The 16,248-nt window shown below is 43.7% G+C and overlaps 2 protein-coding genes across 13 annotated transcripts in view; one reads left to right on the forward strand and one right to left on the reverse strand.

Moving 5' to 3' along the window:
• The window catches only part of C2H3orf84 (chromosome 2 C3orf84 homolog), a 34,755-nt gene extending 26,165 nt beyond the window's left edge, over nt 1-8,590 (forward strand). For all 6 annotated transcript variants that reach the window (XM_042454038.1, XM_042454040.1, XM_042454037.1 and 3 more), the window contains 2 exons: nt 4,649-4,726; nt 7,712-8,590. In XM_042454038.1, the coding sequence (XP_042309972.1) occupies nt 4,649-4,726; nt 7,712-8,272 (639 nt within the window). In that variant the 3' untranslated portion in view covers nt 8,273-8,590. The remainder of the gene's footprint in view (nt 1-4,648; nt 4,727-7,711) is intronic.
• A 1,814-nt stretch (nt 8,591-10,404) lies between these two features.
• KLHDC8B (kelch domain containing 8B) overlaps nt 10,405-16,248 on the reverse strand; it is a 54,402-nt gene continuing 48,558 nt past the window's right edge. For all 7 annotated transcript variants that reach the window (XM_042452681.1, XM_042452685.1, XM_042452686.1 and 4 more), the window contains one exon: nt 10,405-11,806. In XM_042452681.1, the coding sequence (XP_042308615.1) occupies nt 11,610-11,806 (197 nt within the window). In that variant the 3' untranslated portion in view covers nt 10,405-11,609. The remainder of the gene's footprint in view (nt 11,807-16,248) is intronic.

Raw genomic sequence — 16,248 nt, forward strand, 5'->3', positions numbered from 1 at the left:
GAATTTTCCCCATCTCCTTCCGTTGGCCCTTTCCCCTTTCAGGACAACCGCTGGGGCTGGGGAGCGATTTTTCCACTGACCGAGATAAAGCAGAAAACTTTTGTGTCGGGGGGGGGATGTATCTGTATATGTGTGTATATATATATATATATGTATGTATGTATGTGTGTGTGTGTGTGTATATACATACACACACACACACACACACACACACACACACACACAAAGATGTGTGTGTAAGCATATACATGCAGCATTACACTTTCGGCTGCTCCACAGTTTGCGTGTGTGTGTGTGTGTATGTATAGTATGTACTATGTGTGTATAGATTTTATGTATATGTGTGTGTGTGTATGTGTGTGTGTACATACACACACATACACACACACACACATACACACACAAAGATGTGTGTGTAAGCATATACATGCAGCATTACACTTTCGGCTGCTCTACAGTTTGTGTGTGTGTGTGTGTGTATATATATATATATATATATGTATATGTGTGTATATATGTGTATATGTGTGTGTGTATATGTATATATATATATACACACCCACACACACACACACATATATACAAACACTCAAGCAGACAGATGTGTGTGTACACATATAAATACGGCATCACACTTTTGGCTGTGGCACAGTGTGTTTTTGTATATATGTGTGTGTTTGTGTGTGTATATATATATATATGTATGTGTGTGTGTGTGTGTATTAACACTCATACAAACAAATGTGTGTGTACACATAAAAAAGGCATCACACTTTTGGCTGTACCACTGTGTGTATATGTGTGTATATCTATATATGTATATGTGTGTGTGTATGTGTGTATACGCTCATTCAGACAAATGTGTGTGTACACATAAAAAAGGCATCTCACTTTTTGCTGTACCACTATGTGTATATATATAAGTATGTATGTATGTATTTATGTGTGTGCATATACAGTGGACCCTTGTTATACGCTGGGGTTTGGTTCCAAGATCCCCTGTGTATAACAAAATCTGTATATGCTCAAGTCCCATTAAGTATAATGACATAGCAAAATGGTGTCCCTAATAAAAAATGGGAAATCAAGGTAAATTTATACTTTTTTGGAACATTTTCAAACCGTGTATGCTTAAATCCGTGTATAAAAAATCCGTGTATAAGAAGGGCCGACTGTGTGTGTATATATATATATATATATACACACACATACATACATACACACAAACATATACAGATGGTGCATACCCCTTTCATAAGTGGCTAAAGGCAGCAATTCTTGCAATATTACACGCTAAACAGTGACCTCATTCATCACCCCGGAAGTTAAAAATGTTGCCCCCATTCAGAACCCCACAGAGCATGCGCAAGGCTGCCGATGCGCACCGGCCAATACACATTGTATTGGGCTGGTGTGGTTATCCAATCTGCACTTGCCTCACTTTGCCTGAATACGCATTGGCCGATTCGCAAAACCTCGATTTGGAAGGCTGCCCAGGTGTGAAACAACAATGCGATATGACGCAAATACGAATCGGCAAAGCGTATTCAGAGAGCGCGGGTGTGAATGAACAATGCGATATAACGCGAGTACGCATCGACCAATGCGAACTGACCCTACTTCTGTGCCCTGTGTGGAAAGGTCCATAGACCAATTCTCAGACCACTACACCATGATGGATATTCAGGTGTGCCCTATGCTGAGAGGCCATGCATGTGCTGACAGCCCATAGCCAGGAACTGGGGGGGGGGATACCTCTGAAAGAAAGCAAAGCTGGTCTTCAGTTGCCAGCTTGCAAGCATTTGGCAGGCATCAATGAAAGGCACAATAAAGAATCCCTTAAAATGGTCACTCCTGGTGGCATATTGATTCAATTTGTCTGCCAAGAGAGTATTTCTTGAAGTTGACAGCTGCATATTGAACAGTCTGCATTTCCACACAGCAGTGCTGAGCAGCTTCTTCAACAGGGAGGAAAGGGCCCAGCCGTCCAACACTGCGCAGGATAAGGCCCTGTAAGTGATGACTAACAATAAGTTTTGTTTGCCTGAGAATTGAATTTGTTTTCTTTTTGTTGACATTAAATGTTATTTCAATAAAAAGATGACATATCACTTAACAATACAGCCTTGTTACAACAGGCTTTTAGGAACTCTCTGCAGGAGCTTTTAGTAGTGTGCTGTTTTGTAAATTTATTCACTGTATTTTTAATGGATTTTTATAAATGGTTTTAATGCACCATCCATTTGTGAATGTTTTTCTTTATGTTTTTGTATATATGTTTATATGTTTTTTTTAACTTGAGTTCATTCTCTGGGAAAAGCAGCACATATGACCAAATAAGAAGGAAAAACAGTGACAACATAACCACTCGTTGATGCTGTTGGTGTGTGCCTTCAAGTCGTTTCTGACTTATGGTGTCCCTATCACAGGGTTTTCTTGGCAAGATTTGTTCAGAGATTTGCCATAGCCTTCCCCTGATGCTGAGAGCATGTGACTTATCCAAGGCCACCCAGTGGGTTTCATGGCTGAGCTGGGAACTGAACCCTGGTCTCGAGTTGTAGTCCAACACTCAAATCACTGTGCCACACTTCTAGACAACCACTCATTAAGAGGGGCTAGTAAAATTCATTGATTATTAGTGGGCTTGTGTGATCATGAAATGTGAAATAGCTCAAGGAAAAGCTTACTAGTCACCAACAGCTCTGAGAGTTTAGATATACAGTATGTTACTTGGAGATCTAAACAATCTATTGTTTACGGATGAGATACTTTCATTGCCACAGGAAAAATGAAAGGCAGAAACATAGGATGGGTGGCATCTAGCTTTATAACATTATATATGAAAAGGATTTGGGGGTTTTAGTAGAGCACAAGCTGAACATGAGTTACTAGCGTGATGCAGCAGGAAAAGGAAAAGCCAACACAATTCTAGTTAGCAAGAATGTATGTATGGCCAGAAAAAGGGGCCTGCCTGCCTGCCTGCATGAATACCCCTCCATACAGTCTGAACTGAGAACAGCAGCAATAACATTTTGACAAAATGCAGGCCTATGACTAACATCATCACTTTTTCCCTTTCTCCTGTATGATTTTTAACACCTTTGCTTGATGAAGAAGCCAGTGGAGCTTTGAAAGTTTGCAACATGTATTTTGAGCATTTGGCCCGATAATAGTATCACTGTTTTGTGGTTTTTGGATGTTATTGTAAAATGTAGGCCTGTAAACCTAACATCATAAGTTTTCTTCTCCTGTGTGATTTTTAATATCTTTGTCTCATGAAGAAGCCAGTATGGCATCAATAACTTGCATGATGTTATTTTGTGCTTCTTAGTTTTCTCAATAAATGTATCAGTTTTGTGGATTTTAAATCATTCTTATCTCTGGTCATAGCTTTTCCTGGTTAGCTGTCAAGAATGTACCCTTGATGCCCCTGATCTGGATTACTATAGCAATTGTACTTTTTGTGTAGCCCAACCCATCAACTGGATTCTGGGACAAAATGGGTGGGAGCTGCATAGCCTACAACCAAAGGTGATACATGGACTGGTTTTGTAAGTAATCAGTTCATTACAAAAGCACCATAAGCTTCCAGTGATCTTTCTAAAGCCCCACTTTCATGACCTTCATGGGAGTCTGCTGGATCATCATTTGTCCCTATGCCTCTTTATGGGGCAACAGCTATGGCATGTCCACCTTCTAAACATCTGCAGGATCCATAGGTTTGTGATTGTTAAGACTGCCCATTTGCTTGTCCAGGCCTTGGTTATTTCAGGCCTGGACTATTGCAATAGCCTACTGGTAGGATTGTCTTTTTGCTCTCTTACTCCTCTGGTTTTAATCCAGAACAGTGCTGTCTTGGTTGTCTTAAATCTCCCCAAATACTCCCATGTTTCTTCCTCTCATAGATCTTTCCTGTGACTTCCAGTTTGGGTCAGGGCTCCTTATATGTTTTTGGTCCTAGTATTTAGGCCCCTGTGGTTTAATCTCCCCCATATTTGGCAGCTTGGCTAGCATGGTATGTACCATCTAGAAATTTAAGATCTGCAAAGTATTATTGGCAGTTTTACCCATGCGTATAGCTCTGTCAAGGCTGTGAGGATCTGGCTCCATGTTTGAGGAGGATCTGATCCACTTTCATAAAGGGTTGAAAACTTTCCTCTTTGATTTGACACATTAAGTTGCTGAGCATACCTAAGGTGGCTGAAATGGGTAGTGATGGAGGATTTTGTTTGTTTTTAGCATATTATTTTAGTATTTTTTGGTGTGGTGTTTTATCATTCACTTTTTATTGTATATGTTCTAATGTACCACTCTTTGGTAGAGTGGGTGTTATAAAGAAATGTTGTTATTCAAAGAAGCAGTCCTTTGGAGTTGCTTTGGACTGCTTTGGAGTTGTGTCCATTATCACATCACTTCCAAGATCATAGTCGTTTCATTTCACAGGTGGAGAACCTGAGGCTGAGATTTAAGGCCAGAAAGATGGTACATATTCCTCCATAGCTCCTCAGTTTGTAGAATCTCTGATCTGTGCGTTGTGCTAGTCCTCAACAAGATTAAGATCAGCAAATCTCATTTTCTGTTCCTTGTTGGCCCAGCTGCAGGCTGTACCTTTTGCATGGATCTAACCTTGGTTTGTGTTCTTTTCAAGGAAACCCCTTCAAAGCACATATTCTCCAAGCACGACAACAGGCATGCCTTCCCAGGATCAGCAACGTATTTTGAGAGTGTGAGTATGCTGGCAGGATATGCCTGTGGATTTCTGTCAGCTCCTTGTCTCCCCACCCGACATAGCAAAAGAATAGGCAGAGAAGTTAATCAAAGGAGTGGTTGATTAGGGCCATTATTTTCATTCCTAATGTGATTAGCTTCCCTTGGCAGCTGCCAGGAACTGGGATGACATCAACTGGCTACATTTGATGAAGCACTATTTAAGAAAGGACTGTGTGCTCCACGGGTAGCCTAAGGTTGTACCTCCGCTCTTGGTAGCTGACAGTCTCACATCCAATAAGTGCCTGATGTACTCCAAACAGTGGCAGAGCTGGGAGGGAGGGTTTTTTGCATTTGGTCATCTCTTGCCACATCATGAATTGTTAATACAGATTTGTTTTGTAAGAATCCTTCCACAGCTGAACACAGGTGTCCAGATGCACCACTAAGGAAAGAATCAGGCAGAAAGGAAGAGGCAGTGTTATTGGGTCCTTCATGATTTCCTTTACACTATACCCTTTACACCAGGGTTGGAGAACCTGTGGCAATCTGGATGTTGTTCAGCTACAGTTCTTATCATGCTCCATCACTGGACATGTTGGCAGAGCTGACAGGAGTTGAAGTCCAACAATATCTAGTGAGCTGTGTATTTCCTATCCCAGAATAGAGGCAAGTTCTGGTCAGTAATGTAGCAGTAGATGGCTAAGTTTAGGAGGTCAGGACCACATAAATTATGTGATTTAGTGCAAGAAATTGGCATCCTGAAATTTTCAGCATTTAAAATATTTTTCTAGTCATTATGGCTGCAAAGACAAGGTTGGAAATAGGGATGAAAATCCTCAACTCTTTCATTCTGTGTGTGCAAGGATAAATAATTGGTTTTCTTCCTGCTGTGGTAGAAAATGATTATTCCTTTGTTGTATTATCCTCATACTCAAAATGCCTCAATCTTTTGGAGGAATTATTCTGTACAGAAAGTCATGTGGGCTTTTTTGTGCAAAAATTGTTTTCTGTGCAGAAAAAAAAGGGTGGGGGTGTTGCACAAGAAACTTATTTTCAACTGAGAAAATAGATTGTTGTCCACTGGCCTCTTGCTATGTTTTCTATGTAGAATAATTCCACCACGACACTTAAGAAGTGGGAGAAAATTGTGCAAGATTCTCACTGCTCTATTATTCCTCCCATTTTCTTGATCTAGGCATGAACAATAACAAATATTCTTTGCATCCCTACTTGGGAAATATTAGTTAAATGGAAGGTGAATTTGCAGAAGCCATAGTACAGAGCTTCGGTCAGATTTCCATTGATCAACACATGGATCTACACAGTCCTTTATAGCTATTCTCACCAGAAAGCATTGCAAAAATTAGGAAAAGATTGCATTAAAAAAAATCTTTGCCTGGCTAATACACACTACAGAACCGTTTTCCAAATGCAGATTTTTTTTTAAAAAAAATGCTGGTTTTAAAAGATAGGAATAGACATATATTCTTGGTACTATATTAGGTATGTCATGCAAGATAGCCCTATCAGTCTCCAGAGTTTTTTTAAGACAGTGATGGCTATATAAACCTATAGCAACTCTAAAGCAACCCTACCCCTGGGTTTTCCTGGCAAGATTTGTTCAGATGGGGTTTGCCTTTGCCCTTCTCTGACTTGTCCAAGGTCACCCAGTGGGTTCCTATAGATGAGTAAAGATTTGAACCATGGTCTCCAAGAGTTATAGTCCAACATTCAAACCACTATTTACAATATAAAACTGACAGAAGATGGTAATGAATCATAGGATTGTGGCATGAAATGATCTTTTGATTACTATTTGGAGAACTGATACATAATCAGGTGCTGATGGCAAGAGATTCACTCTAGAGTGATGGCAAATTTAACTACTAGAACAGTCACAGTGAATGGTATGACTCCTGTGACTTGCCCAAGGCAGGGACGTAGCCAGGATTTTGGGAAGGGGGGTCCAGACTAAGTGCCACCATTATAATGGGGCTTGGGCGCAGCATCATGCACCATTCATTGTATCTAATGGAAGGGGGAGGGTCCAGACCCCACTGACCCCCCCCTGCCCAAGGTCACCTAGTGGGTTTCTATGGCTGAGTGGGGATTTGAACCCTGATGTCCAGAGTCATAGTCCAGTTCTCAGACCACACTGGCTCTCCACCATAATCATTCCTCCCTTTCAGTTTTGTTGCTGATATTGTTGCCATCATGTTATACAGATGGGCAGAAGCAGAAGGCTGATGGGGGTAAGGGTGGAGAGAGGTTTAAAAACCATAGTATTATTACTATCATAGAGGCGAGAACAGTTTTTCAATACAGAATTGGGCCTAGAGCAGTGGTTCTCAAACTGTGGGGGGCAGGTTCCCCCAGCTGTGTGTGGGGGGGGAGAGACTTGGAAACCCTGATCTCTCCTCCTCCTCCTCTACTTCTCAACACGTGTTAAATATTGAATTTGCTTAAATAAAACTGTTCTAATTTGAACAATGTTATTCCCTTATAAAATGTAAAAAATATGAACATAACATGAATGTGCAAATGAAAATACACACACTAAACAAACAAAATAATTGTTTTCATATACTGCAACCAGTGAGGGGGTGTGTGACATCCACATGTAGATGTAAAGAGGGTCACAACAGTAAAAAGTTTGAGAACCAGTGGCCTATAGGAATATAGGTTTTCCAGATTGAGCAGGTGGGCACAGCTGAGTCCAATTCAGAGTTTGAAAAAGCTGTATTTAAAAAACAAAACAAAAAACAGAATCCCACGGAAAGCATGGGATGTTGCCATCCTGGCTAGACAGAATTGAGGAATAGTAGTCAAAAATGTATTTTTTCCAAGGTGAGATCCAAAGCCAAATTGAGCCCAGAGTCGTTAACTCATCACTAGTTCCTACTAAAAGAGGATAAGAGCATTTTCCAGTAACTTTCACTCCTCTAAATGCTTTTAACATTTGTCTTTACCTGTGAAGAATCTTCTCTTTGCTTCATGGCAGGGCTTAGGAAGGAAGAGAATAGAGGGGAGCCTTCCCAGCACACACAACCTAATCGACTGGATCCCCCTGAAGGAAGAGTTACAACGTGAGAGACCCCTTATCTCAAGTTACCAGGCTGACTTCCGCTCCAGAGAGAAGATCCCCCAGTTGCTAGTCCGTCACGCTTACCTGGAAAGACAGCCCCTCCTACGCACCCCTAGCACCACCTACCAGCACACGTTCCGGAGCTATTCTTTGAGGGAACCCTACCCCAGGGTACTCAAGCCGCACGCAAAAGAGATGGAATTTAAGGAGCAAGGGACAACTGCTCCTGCCTCCGACGAGACCACTGCTTCTGCTTCTAGTGAGACCACTGCTCCTGTCTCTGGTGAATCAACTGCTGCTCCCACCTCTGGTGAGCCCACCATTCCTGCACCCAGTGAGCACACTGCAACAGAAGCCAACCCGGTGGCAGTGGCAGAAACCCTTGCTCCAGAGGGAAAACCCATCTACAGGCGTCCAATGTCTTCCAAGCTACCCCGATGGACGGTCTCTGACTGTTTGCAGTGGCACACTTGCTGACTGGACACCTGATGTTTCCTCTGTTTTTGTCTACAGGAAGTTAAATGCCCCTTTGTACAAGGTTAAGAATGGGAGAAACTTAAAATCTTGCTGGACTGCATAACTTCTGTCTTGTGTGAGAAATGAAGGGGCTGTGCTGCTGTGACTTTTCTACAGGCCTCCCCATAAGGGCTTTGTCAGTAAGGAGGAATGTATATCTGGATTCCACTTACTTAATTTAACCTGTAAATAGCATACTTGCATTAACAGTCAATTTATGTTTAATGATTTACTTTAAAGGTAGCTATTAACTTGTCTTGAGTCCCTGTATTGAGAAAAAGGTGGGATATATGTAAATAAAATAATAATAATAATTTTTAAAGTAAGGGTTGGTGGAGGAAAAGGGTAAGGGAAGTATTTAGGTGAACTGGCAGGTTAGGTTAATCCGCCTCTGTTCTGAAGCCTATTTTAGTTTTCAAAGCCTTTGGATTTTGTCATAAGTGGCTGTAAGATCAACTTTTAGCCTTGCTTATGACTGTAGTTTTCATATCCAAGAAACCTGATTTTAATTCACCAAGAGCCTGTCTCAAAGATTATCACACTAGGATTTAAATCATTGTGTCCTGTAGACTGCACTGGCCCAATCCCATTTTTGTGGCTATTTAAGCTCTCCAGAACATTGAGAAAGCCCTCAGGGATCCCCTCCCAAATATTATTCCAGTGCAAACACCATGCTGTGGCCCAGAATGGGATCACATGGAAGCCAAAACAGGTAAAGAGGCCCAAAAAGATATTTCTCGTTTGCAGACTTTGAGGTTATCATATTAGGTTTCCTGAAAATGCAATATCCAGGCTACAGTCCTGTACATTTTAAAAAAAGTGACACCAGCACAAAAGTATGGGGTCTGGGAACTTTTATCATTTTGTAATGATAAGGTTTTTAAAAAACAAAAACACAGAATCTTGCAGTTTTCAGGGTAGTGCGTACTAGGAAATCTAAGATGATGGCTGCAACCTGAGGTAGCAAAGATCAATTGTCCCAGCAGTTATCACTATCAGTTGTGGGGCCCAATAGGTAGCAATGCTGGCCATGGATCCCAGTAGCCAGGTGGTGATGCTAGGCCTGCTCAGTTGGCCCAGAAGTCAACCTATAAAGAGCTGCAAGTCATCATCTAGCTCTTAGTTGAGCAATAGGCTGCCCTGTATTGGTCCGGCATTGCTTTCTTCTCGGGTTACCCTCCATTACTGCTCTGTTTCGGCCTCTTTTCCTGTTTCCCAAAGGAGGCCACTTGCTGACTCGCATGTTCAGCCTAGCTAAATCTGGCAAAAGTGGATTTAGAATTTTTCCGGCCTCCGCACAGCATCCCAGTACACATCTGCCCCTTTTGCAATCTTCTTGTTTTCAACAGGAAGGTCTGATAAGAGATTCCGAATGCATTTGACTGAACGTGCCTAGAGTCCTCCTTGTGCCTGAGAACCCTGATAAGCAGGATGCGGGAATGCAGATGTCTTAAGCACATTCAGCTGAATGTGCTTCAAAGCCCCCTTTAGCCCTTGACATTGAATGTATACATGAAAGAAGTGGAGTTTGTGAGTGTTGAAACACTGGAAATGGGGCTCACATGTGTGCTTTCTTCCTGATTCAACATCCAAATGCATTCACTTCTTTTTTATGGACAGGGCTTTTGACTGAAGCCGAGGCAACCATTTATGAAAGCACTTCATGAGGGCAGATTGATTATTTGGCCAAGGAGAAGTCATTGGTGTCCCCACCCCTGGGGTCACTCGGTGCGGAGGGGCTGCCAGGAGGGCGGCAGCGGCCAGAAGGGCATGCTCTTCCATTTGTATCACCATGATGGCATCCTTCTGCTGAGGAGGGAGCCACTGTTGTTGCAAAGCCTGGAGGGATGCACCTGTCTTTCTTGTTCACTGCAGTGCCAGCCTCCTCCTCAGGAGGAGGCTATCACCACAGTGAAAGCTCTTCTCACATGTTTGCCCCTTCTCACCTCGTAGTGGGAGGAGGGCGCAACTGGGTGTCACCTCTCTTCTGAAGGTAAAATGCAGAGAAACAGTCAGGATGTGATACCAGCCAAGACAAAGAATGGATCAGCACATAGGACCTAACCTTGAATGAGAACACAAAGCCAGGAAAAAAAATCCCACTGGTTTTATTGGCGTGAGGTGCTAAACCACCTCCTAGGCACTGAGCTAGAGGGCACCTTATGTGCTACATGAGACAGGAAACTGGGTTAGGAACACACCACAGGGCGTCACGGCTACACCCAGCCTTCCTAGAGTTGACAGCTGAACAGCATATGAGACATCAGCACAAGAATAGCAAGGGCAGCTGAAAGCAGAAACAGATTATCTGCTCTACTAGGAAAACACGTTCATTCATTTTTCCTCAGAGCCTGCTGAGGAAACATCCCCTCTGCACTGCCCTTTGCAACTGAGGGCCAGAGGTGAGAGAAGGTACTTTTTTGGACTACAGTGCTCACAATTCCCCTGCCAACCACTGTTCAGTGGAAGGTGCAGTCCAAAAATGAACTTTTCAAAATTTTAAGGGCCACTCCGTGCTGCCAAACAAGCATGGGAAGAACGAGGGCAGAATTGTGTCCTGGGCTGTGTGATTGCTTAACCATGAATTAATCTCCAAAACTCACTCATGCTTGCCACACCATAACCCAGTTGTTTCCTGAAGGCTTTGCATTCATCTGAGTTGTTATTAACACAGCATCACCAGTATACATGGGCAGCTTGCAGAGTAGCATAAGCAAGGAAGAAAGATTGACAAGAGAGCTGTGGTCTGAAGAGATTACAACCTAAAATTCAACAGTGATAACAAAAGGGAAGGGAGCTGAATTGCTTAAAGTTTTAGTTTGGTGAAAGCAATCACTTAAATGGTGAGCCCAGCCTTGTCCAGCCCCGCCCACATTCTCACCATGTCAACTTGGAGCCAGAAGGTTGCATGCAATGAAGGATCCATGGCTGTGCAGCAAGGCCTTCTGCTCCTGCCTGTGGCAACAAGAAAGCCAGCTTCCTTAAGCCCTTCCCCTTGCTCAACCAGGTAGAGAGCGTGTTCACATGCTTGATTCCCGTCATGCCTATGGCAGGGGGCAAAGGAGCAGATTGCACCAGTCTCTGGGCTACTCTGTACTATACTGTACTTTGCAACGGTTAAATGAGTTTCTTGGAGAACAGCAAGAGGAAAAGATACTTCCACAGGCTGCCACATCAGCAATGAAGCATGTGTTCTCCTCCTGGCTTCCTCAGACACGCATCCATCCTACCACCATGGTCAGGCACTTCATTCTTCTTGAGTTGTGTTGGCGGAAAACATTCCACCAGGAAGCATCATTCAGATCCCCTGCTGGACACTCAAAGCCTCCACAGCACTGCTGGGTCCCTGGGCCACCCCACCAATCACAAAGAGCAGGTTGGGTGTCTCCAGACTTGAGCAGGAACAGCGCCCTGTGGGCATAGAGGGCAAGGGCTCCCATTTTTTTCTTGCCAGGTTAAAGCCTTCAACAGATGCCAGAGGACAAGATTGGTTCCCTGGAAGGGAAAGAAGAAGAGAGAGAGATCTATGAACCAAATAGCAGTTTCCCCAGCAAGAGCCAGACTCTGCTGTTGACTGTCAGCAACTGAAATACCACATGGCAGAGGATCTGGGAATGCATGCTGTGTCCATTACAACAGCATGGCATCTGTGAGCCATACGGCAAGCCAAATATCTCCCAAGAATTACTGTACAGATGTCTTGCTGCAGTTAATTAAGAGCTCAATTTACAGGCCAATGTGACCCTTACTAAAACCAAAAAGCTTGGAGCTCAAACTTAAGCCACAAACAGTTCAGGCAGATCCTAGTACACTTACACTCACAGCAGACTATTTTGCTATCACCTTTGACACTGCCAGCTACAATAAGATCTTTATAAAAATGGGTGACCCAGTGTCAACAAGTGTGCTTGCATATTTTTAGAAAATCCCTGATACCGACTCCCATTTCAAAGTTGAGCTGTCTGCATTTATGGATTTTAATTTTTATTCTTTGTACTTTTATGTCTATATATTGCTAAGATATCTAGTGCTGTTTTTAAGGCACCAAGAGTGCATCTACACTATAAAAAATAATGCAGTTTGACACCACTTTAATTGCCATGGCTCCATCCTATAAAATTCTGGGATTTGAAGCTTTGTGAGCACCCAAATGTTTTGGCAGAGAAGGTTGAAGATCTTGTAAAACTACAAATCCCAGGATTCCATAGGATGGAGCTAGAGAACTTAAAGTGGTGTTAAACTGCATTATTTCTTCAGTGTAGATACACTGAAGTTGGAAAGACAGACAAAATGGGGGTGGGGCAGAAATCAGTAGGAATAATTCTGCTACCATGCATTTAGCAACAAAATGAAACTTTTGTGTATCCCATACCAGCAGGCATTCTACCTATACCTGGGTGACCTGAGCAATGGTTGACCTTGTAGTACTCAGAAATAGGAGGTAGAATAGAAGGGTCTCCAATATTAGTACTTGAAAGGGCAGAGGAAAGAGCTTTGGACTCAATGTAAAACTAAGGCACTGGTACATGTATAAATGTAACAGCTGGCAGGATGTAACCTGGACAACCCCTGGAGCAGAAGCCTATTTGACAGCCTTGACAAAGGAGCAGAACCTGATTGAAGGCACTAGCAAAAAGAGGAGCAGGCAAAATTAACAGCTTGAGAAACTGAACCAGGGTAGGATAATAGGTACCACTTCCTAGCATTGTTGGACTACAACACCCATCATTATATAGTTAGCACAGCCAAAGATAATGAATGATGGGACCTGCAACATTTTCCCTAGGAGGCCAGGGAGGCTGAACTTGTTATTGTGTTTACAGTCAGTTATTAAAACTATTAATAGTTTAAAATATGACAAAGATCAGTTTTTTAAAAAAGAAAATCTGCACAATGCATGCAGAAGTATTGCCAAGTGGTTCCGCCCTTACAATCCATAAGGCTGGCCAGAACTATACCACACGCAACTGGTCATGTGAGATGGTAGAAAACAGAAGAAAACCATGACAACAAAGCCATGAATACAGTAAGAAAGGACAACAAGAAAATGTGTATCTATTAAACTGTCTTTAGAATGGATTTCTTAAATAAGATGCAACTTTCCTTAAGGGGTCCCTAATGGGAATTCGGACTACCTTTTAGACTGAATTGCAATTTGGATTAAAAGTGGGTTATTCCCACTGCCGCTGTTTTTTTCACACCCAGATCAGGGTTTTGCACACCTGATCCCCATCAGCACAGGTCTTCCGAAAGCATTTTTTTCCCCATTTCTTTTTGGGAAATGAGGTCAGCAAATGTGAACTTGTCCCCGGTCATGATTGGAACTTTTATTTTGTGACAGATTATGCAAATGCTTGTGCTACATATGTTTCCCTAATGTGTGCATGCTTGTGCTACATACAGTGGGCCATACGCAGGGGATCCGTTCCAGAACACACATCCCAGATAAAATCTGCATATGCTCAAGTCCCATAGCACTCAGGTGTTGGGTGTCCACCATTGAGGACAATGGTACTGCCTCCCTTCCTCTGGAGGCCCCTGATAGTGAGAAGGAAGGAGGCGCCGTCTCACTCCAGGGCTCTTGGCTGTTGGACCCTGACCGTGGGGCTCCTCAGGGAAGCTGGCCCCCTCTTCACCTCAGGCAGCAGGCCAGCGGAGGGCCCCTCATTGTCCGGGGCAAAGAACCCAGCTGCCCCTCAGGGGTCGAGGGCTGCCTTGGGAGGGAGCCCGAAGGCCAGAAGGCAGCCAGAATTGCCGAACACCAGTTGCGAAGAGAATGGAGCAACACCTGGGCTTCCTCCCTGGTGGCACAAAAGTGGAAGAAGTGAAGGGGGCCGGTGGGATGGACTTTGGATTCCGTGGAGGTCTCAGGGCCTTGGCCACCTCCAGAGAGGGCTTCTGGGTAGGGGTGCGTGGCAATGGGCCTTGTCTGTGGGGTGTTCCTTTGGGAAAAGGCAGCAGTGAGGTAGGAATGAAGGGCACCTTCTGCCTCAGCCCTAAGCCCAGGGGGACTGGAGGATGATGGGGAGAAAGGGCTTCTCTCTGAAGGATCCCTTGCGAAAGTGGGCACCTTCCATTCAGAGCCCCCTTTGGGCTTCAGTGCTTTTGGAGATCCAGAGAGGACCTCCTTCTTTGGAGGATTTTAATAGAGAGGCTAGATGCTTTGATTAGGAGTTCTTTTTAATAGTTCTTTGATTGGGAGTTTTAAAAATTTTCATAAGTTGATAGAATATGCGAACAATGCCGCTAGATTTAAAAAAAAAAAAAAAAAAGAAGGTGGAAAGCACCCATGCCATTGGCTAATGATTGCATGACAGGCCACCATTGATGACAGCGGAAGTGAATATGCAAATCATTTGATTGACAGACCCTCTCAGGCCTCTGGAGGCCTGGAGAGCCGGCAGCCTTGCACCAGCTTCTGAGGGGCCTCCGGAGCCCCTCAGAAGCCAGTGCATGTGCTCTGGGGCCGCCGGCTTCTCAGGCCTCCGGAGGACTGGGAAGCCAAGCCGGCAGCCTCGCGCTGGCTTCTAAGGGGCCTTTGGAGGCCCCTCAGAAGCCAGTGCACGCGTGCACGGACGGCTGCCACACTACTTAGGAGAAGGGTAGCCTTATATGGTGAGTATAGGCTAAACCCTAGATTTTTATTTTAAAAGTTGGGGGTTGTCTTATACGCCCGGTTGTCTTATACGCCGGAAAATATGGTATTACACTGATTTTTTTTCCATTGCCTGAAAGATAAAAGTATGGTAAAGAAATTGTATCTTTCCCCTATCTTTCATGTATTTATGGGCTTGCTTTGGCAATCTTATATAAATTCATGACTTCCCACAAATATGAAGTTGTCTTGCATTGAAAGACACAGAACAGTGAAAACTTCATTGGCCAACCAAAATGCACAATATACATGTTGCAAGCTTTCAAACCTCCACTTCATCAGGGAAAGTTGTTAAAAAATTATGTTAGTCACAAGCCTGCATTTTGTCAAGATGTTGCTGTTCGCAGTTCAGGTAGTGTTGGAGGGACATTCATGTAGGCCAGTCCTTCTTCCTTCTGGACATGTGAGTACTCTAGAGAAAAAAAAAGTTCCATTAGCAAGACCGACAGAGTTGCTCCTATTGAGATCCAAATTGCCTCTGTCCTTGTCTTGCTAATGGAACTTAACATTTTATTTCCTATAGTACCCACATGGCCAAAAGGAGGAGGAGCTGCCCTGCATGAATGTCTCTCCAACACCACCTGAACGGACAACAGCTTCATTTTGACAATATTCAGGCCTCTGACTAACATCGTCATAATTTTTTATCCTGCATTATTTTTAACACCTTGCCTGATGAAAAAGCCAGTGGAGCTTCAAAAGCTTGTGTGCATTTTGGCTGGCCCCATAAAGGAATCACTGTTTTGAGGATTTTGGATGTTATTGTACAGTGCGCCTGCGTCATACGCGGGCGTGTTATACGCAGCTTTCACCATATACTGAAAGCCATACGGGAGCTCACGGGGTGCAAGGGGTGGCGCGTGCTATATGGATGAATGGGGCGTGCACACATGGCGTGCATGCGTTACCACGACGCTGAATGCATGAGCCCCATTCACTTGAATGGGGCTTGAGCACACATGGTTTTGGCTTAGGGGGGGGGGGGGGGTCTGGAACGGACCCCCCCATGTAAGCCAAGGGTGGACTGTACTTTAATATGTGGCCAACACAGATACCCTGGATAAGTTTTTTTGTATAGAAAGAATTAGACTACTAATCCATCTTGCCCATTGCTCCCTACTTCAAATGGAAGAAGCTCTCCAAGATCCTGGCTAGAGGTCCTTTGCAGTCCTGATGGTGAACATCCGTTAGAGAGATGCCAGGAGTTAAGTCCTGGACCTTCTGCCATGCGAGTTCTGCCACTAATTCAGGCTCATTGCTGCAGGATGTATATACCACCCAC

Source organism: Sceloporus undulatus, chromosome 2 (assembly GCF_019175285.1).
Source record: "Sceloporus undulatus isolate JIND9_A2432 ecotype Alabama chromosome 2, SceUnd_v1.1, whole genome shotgun sequence".
NCBI lineage: Eukaryota > Metazoa > Chordata > Lepidosauria > Squamata > Phrynosomatidae > Sceloporus > Sceloporus undulatus.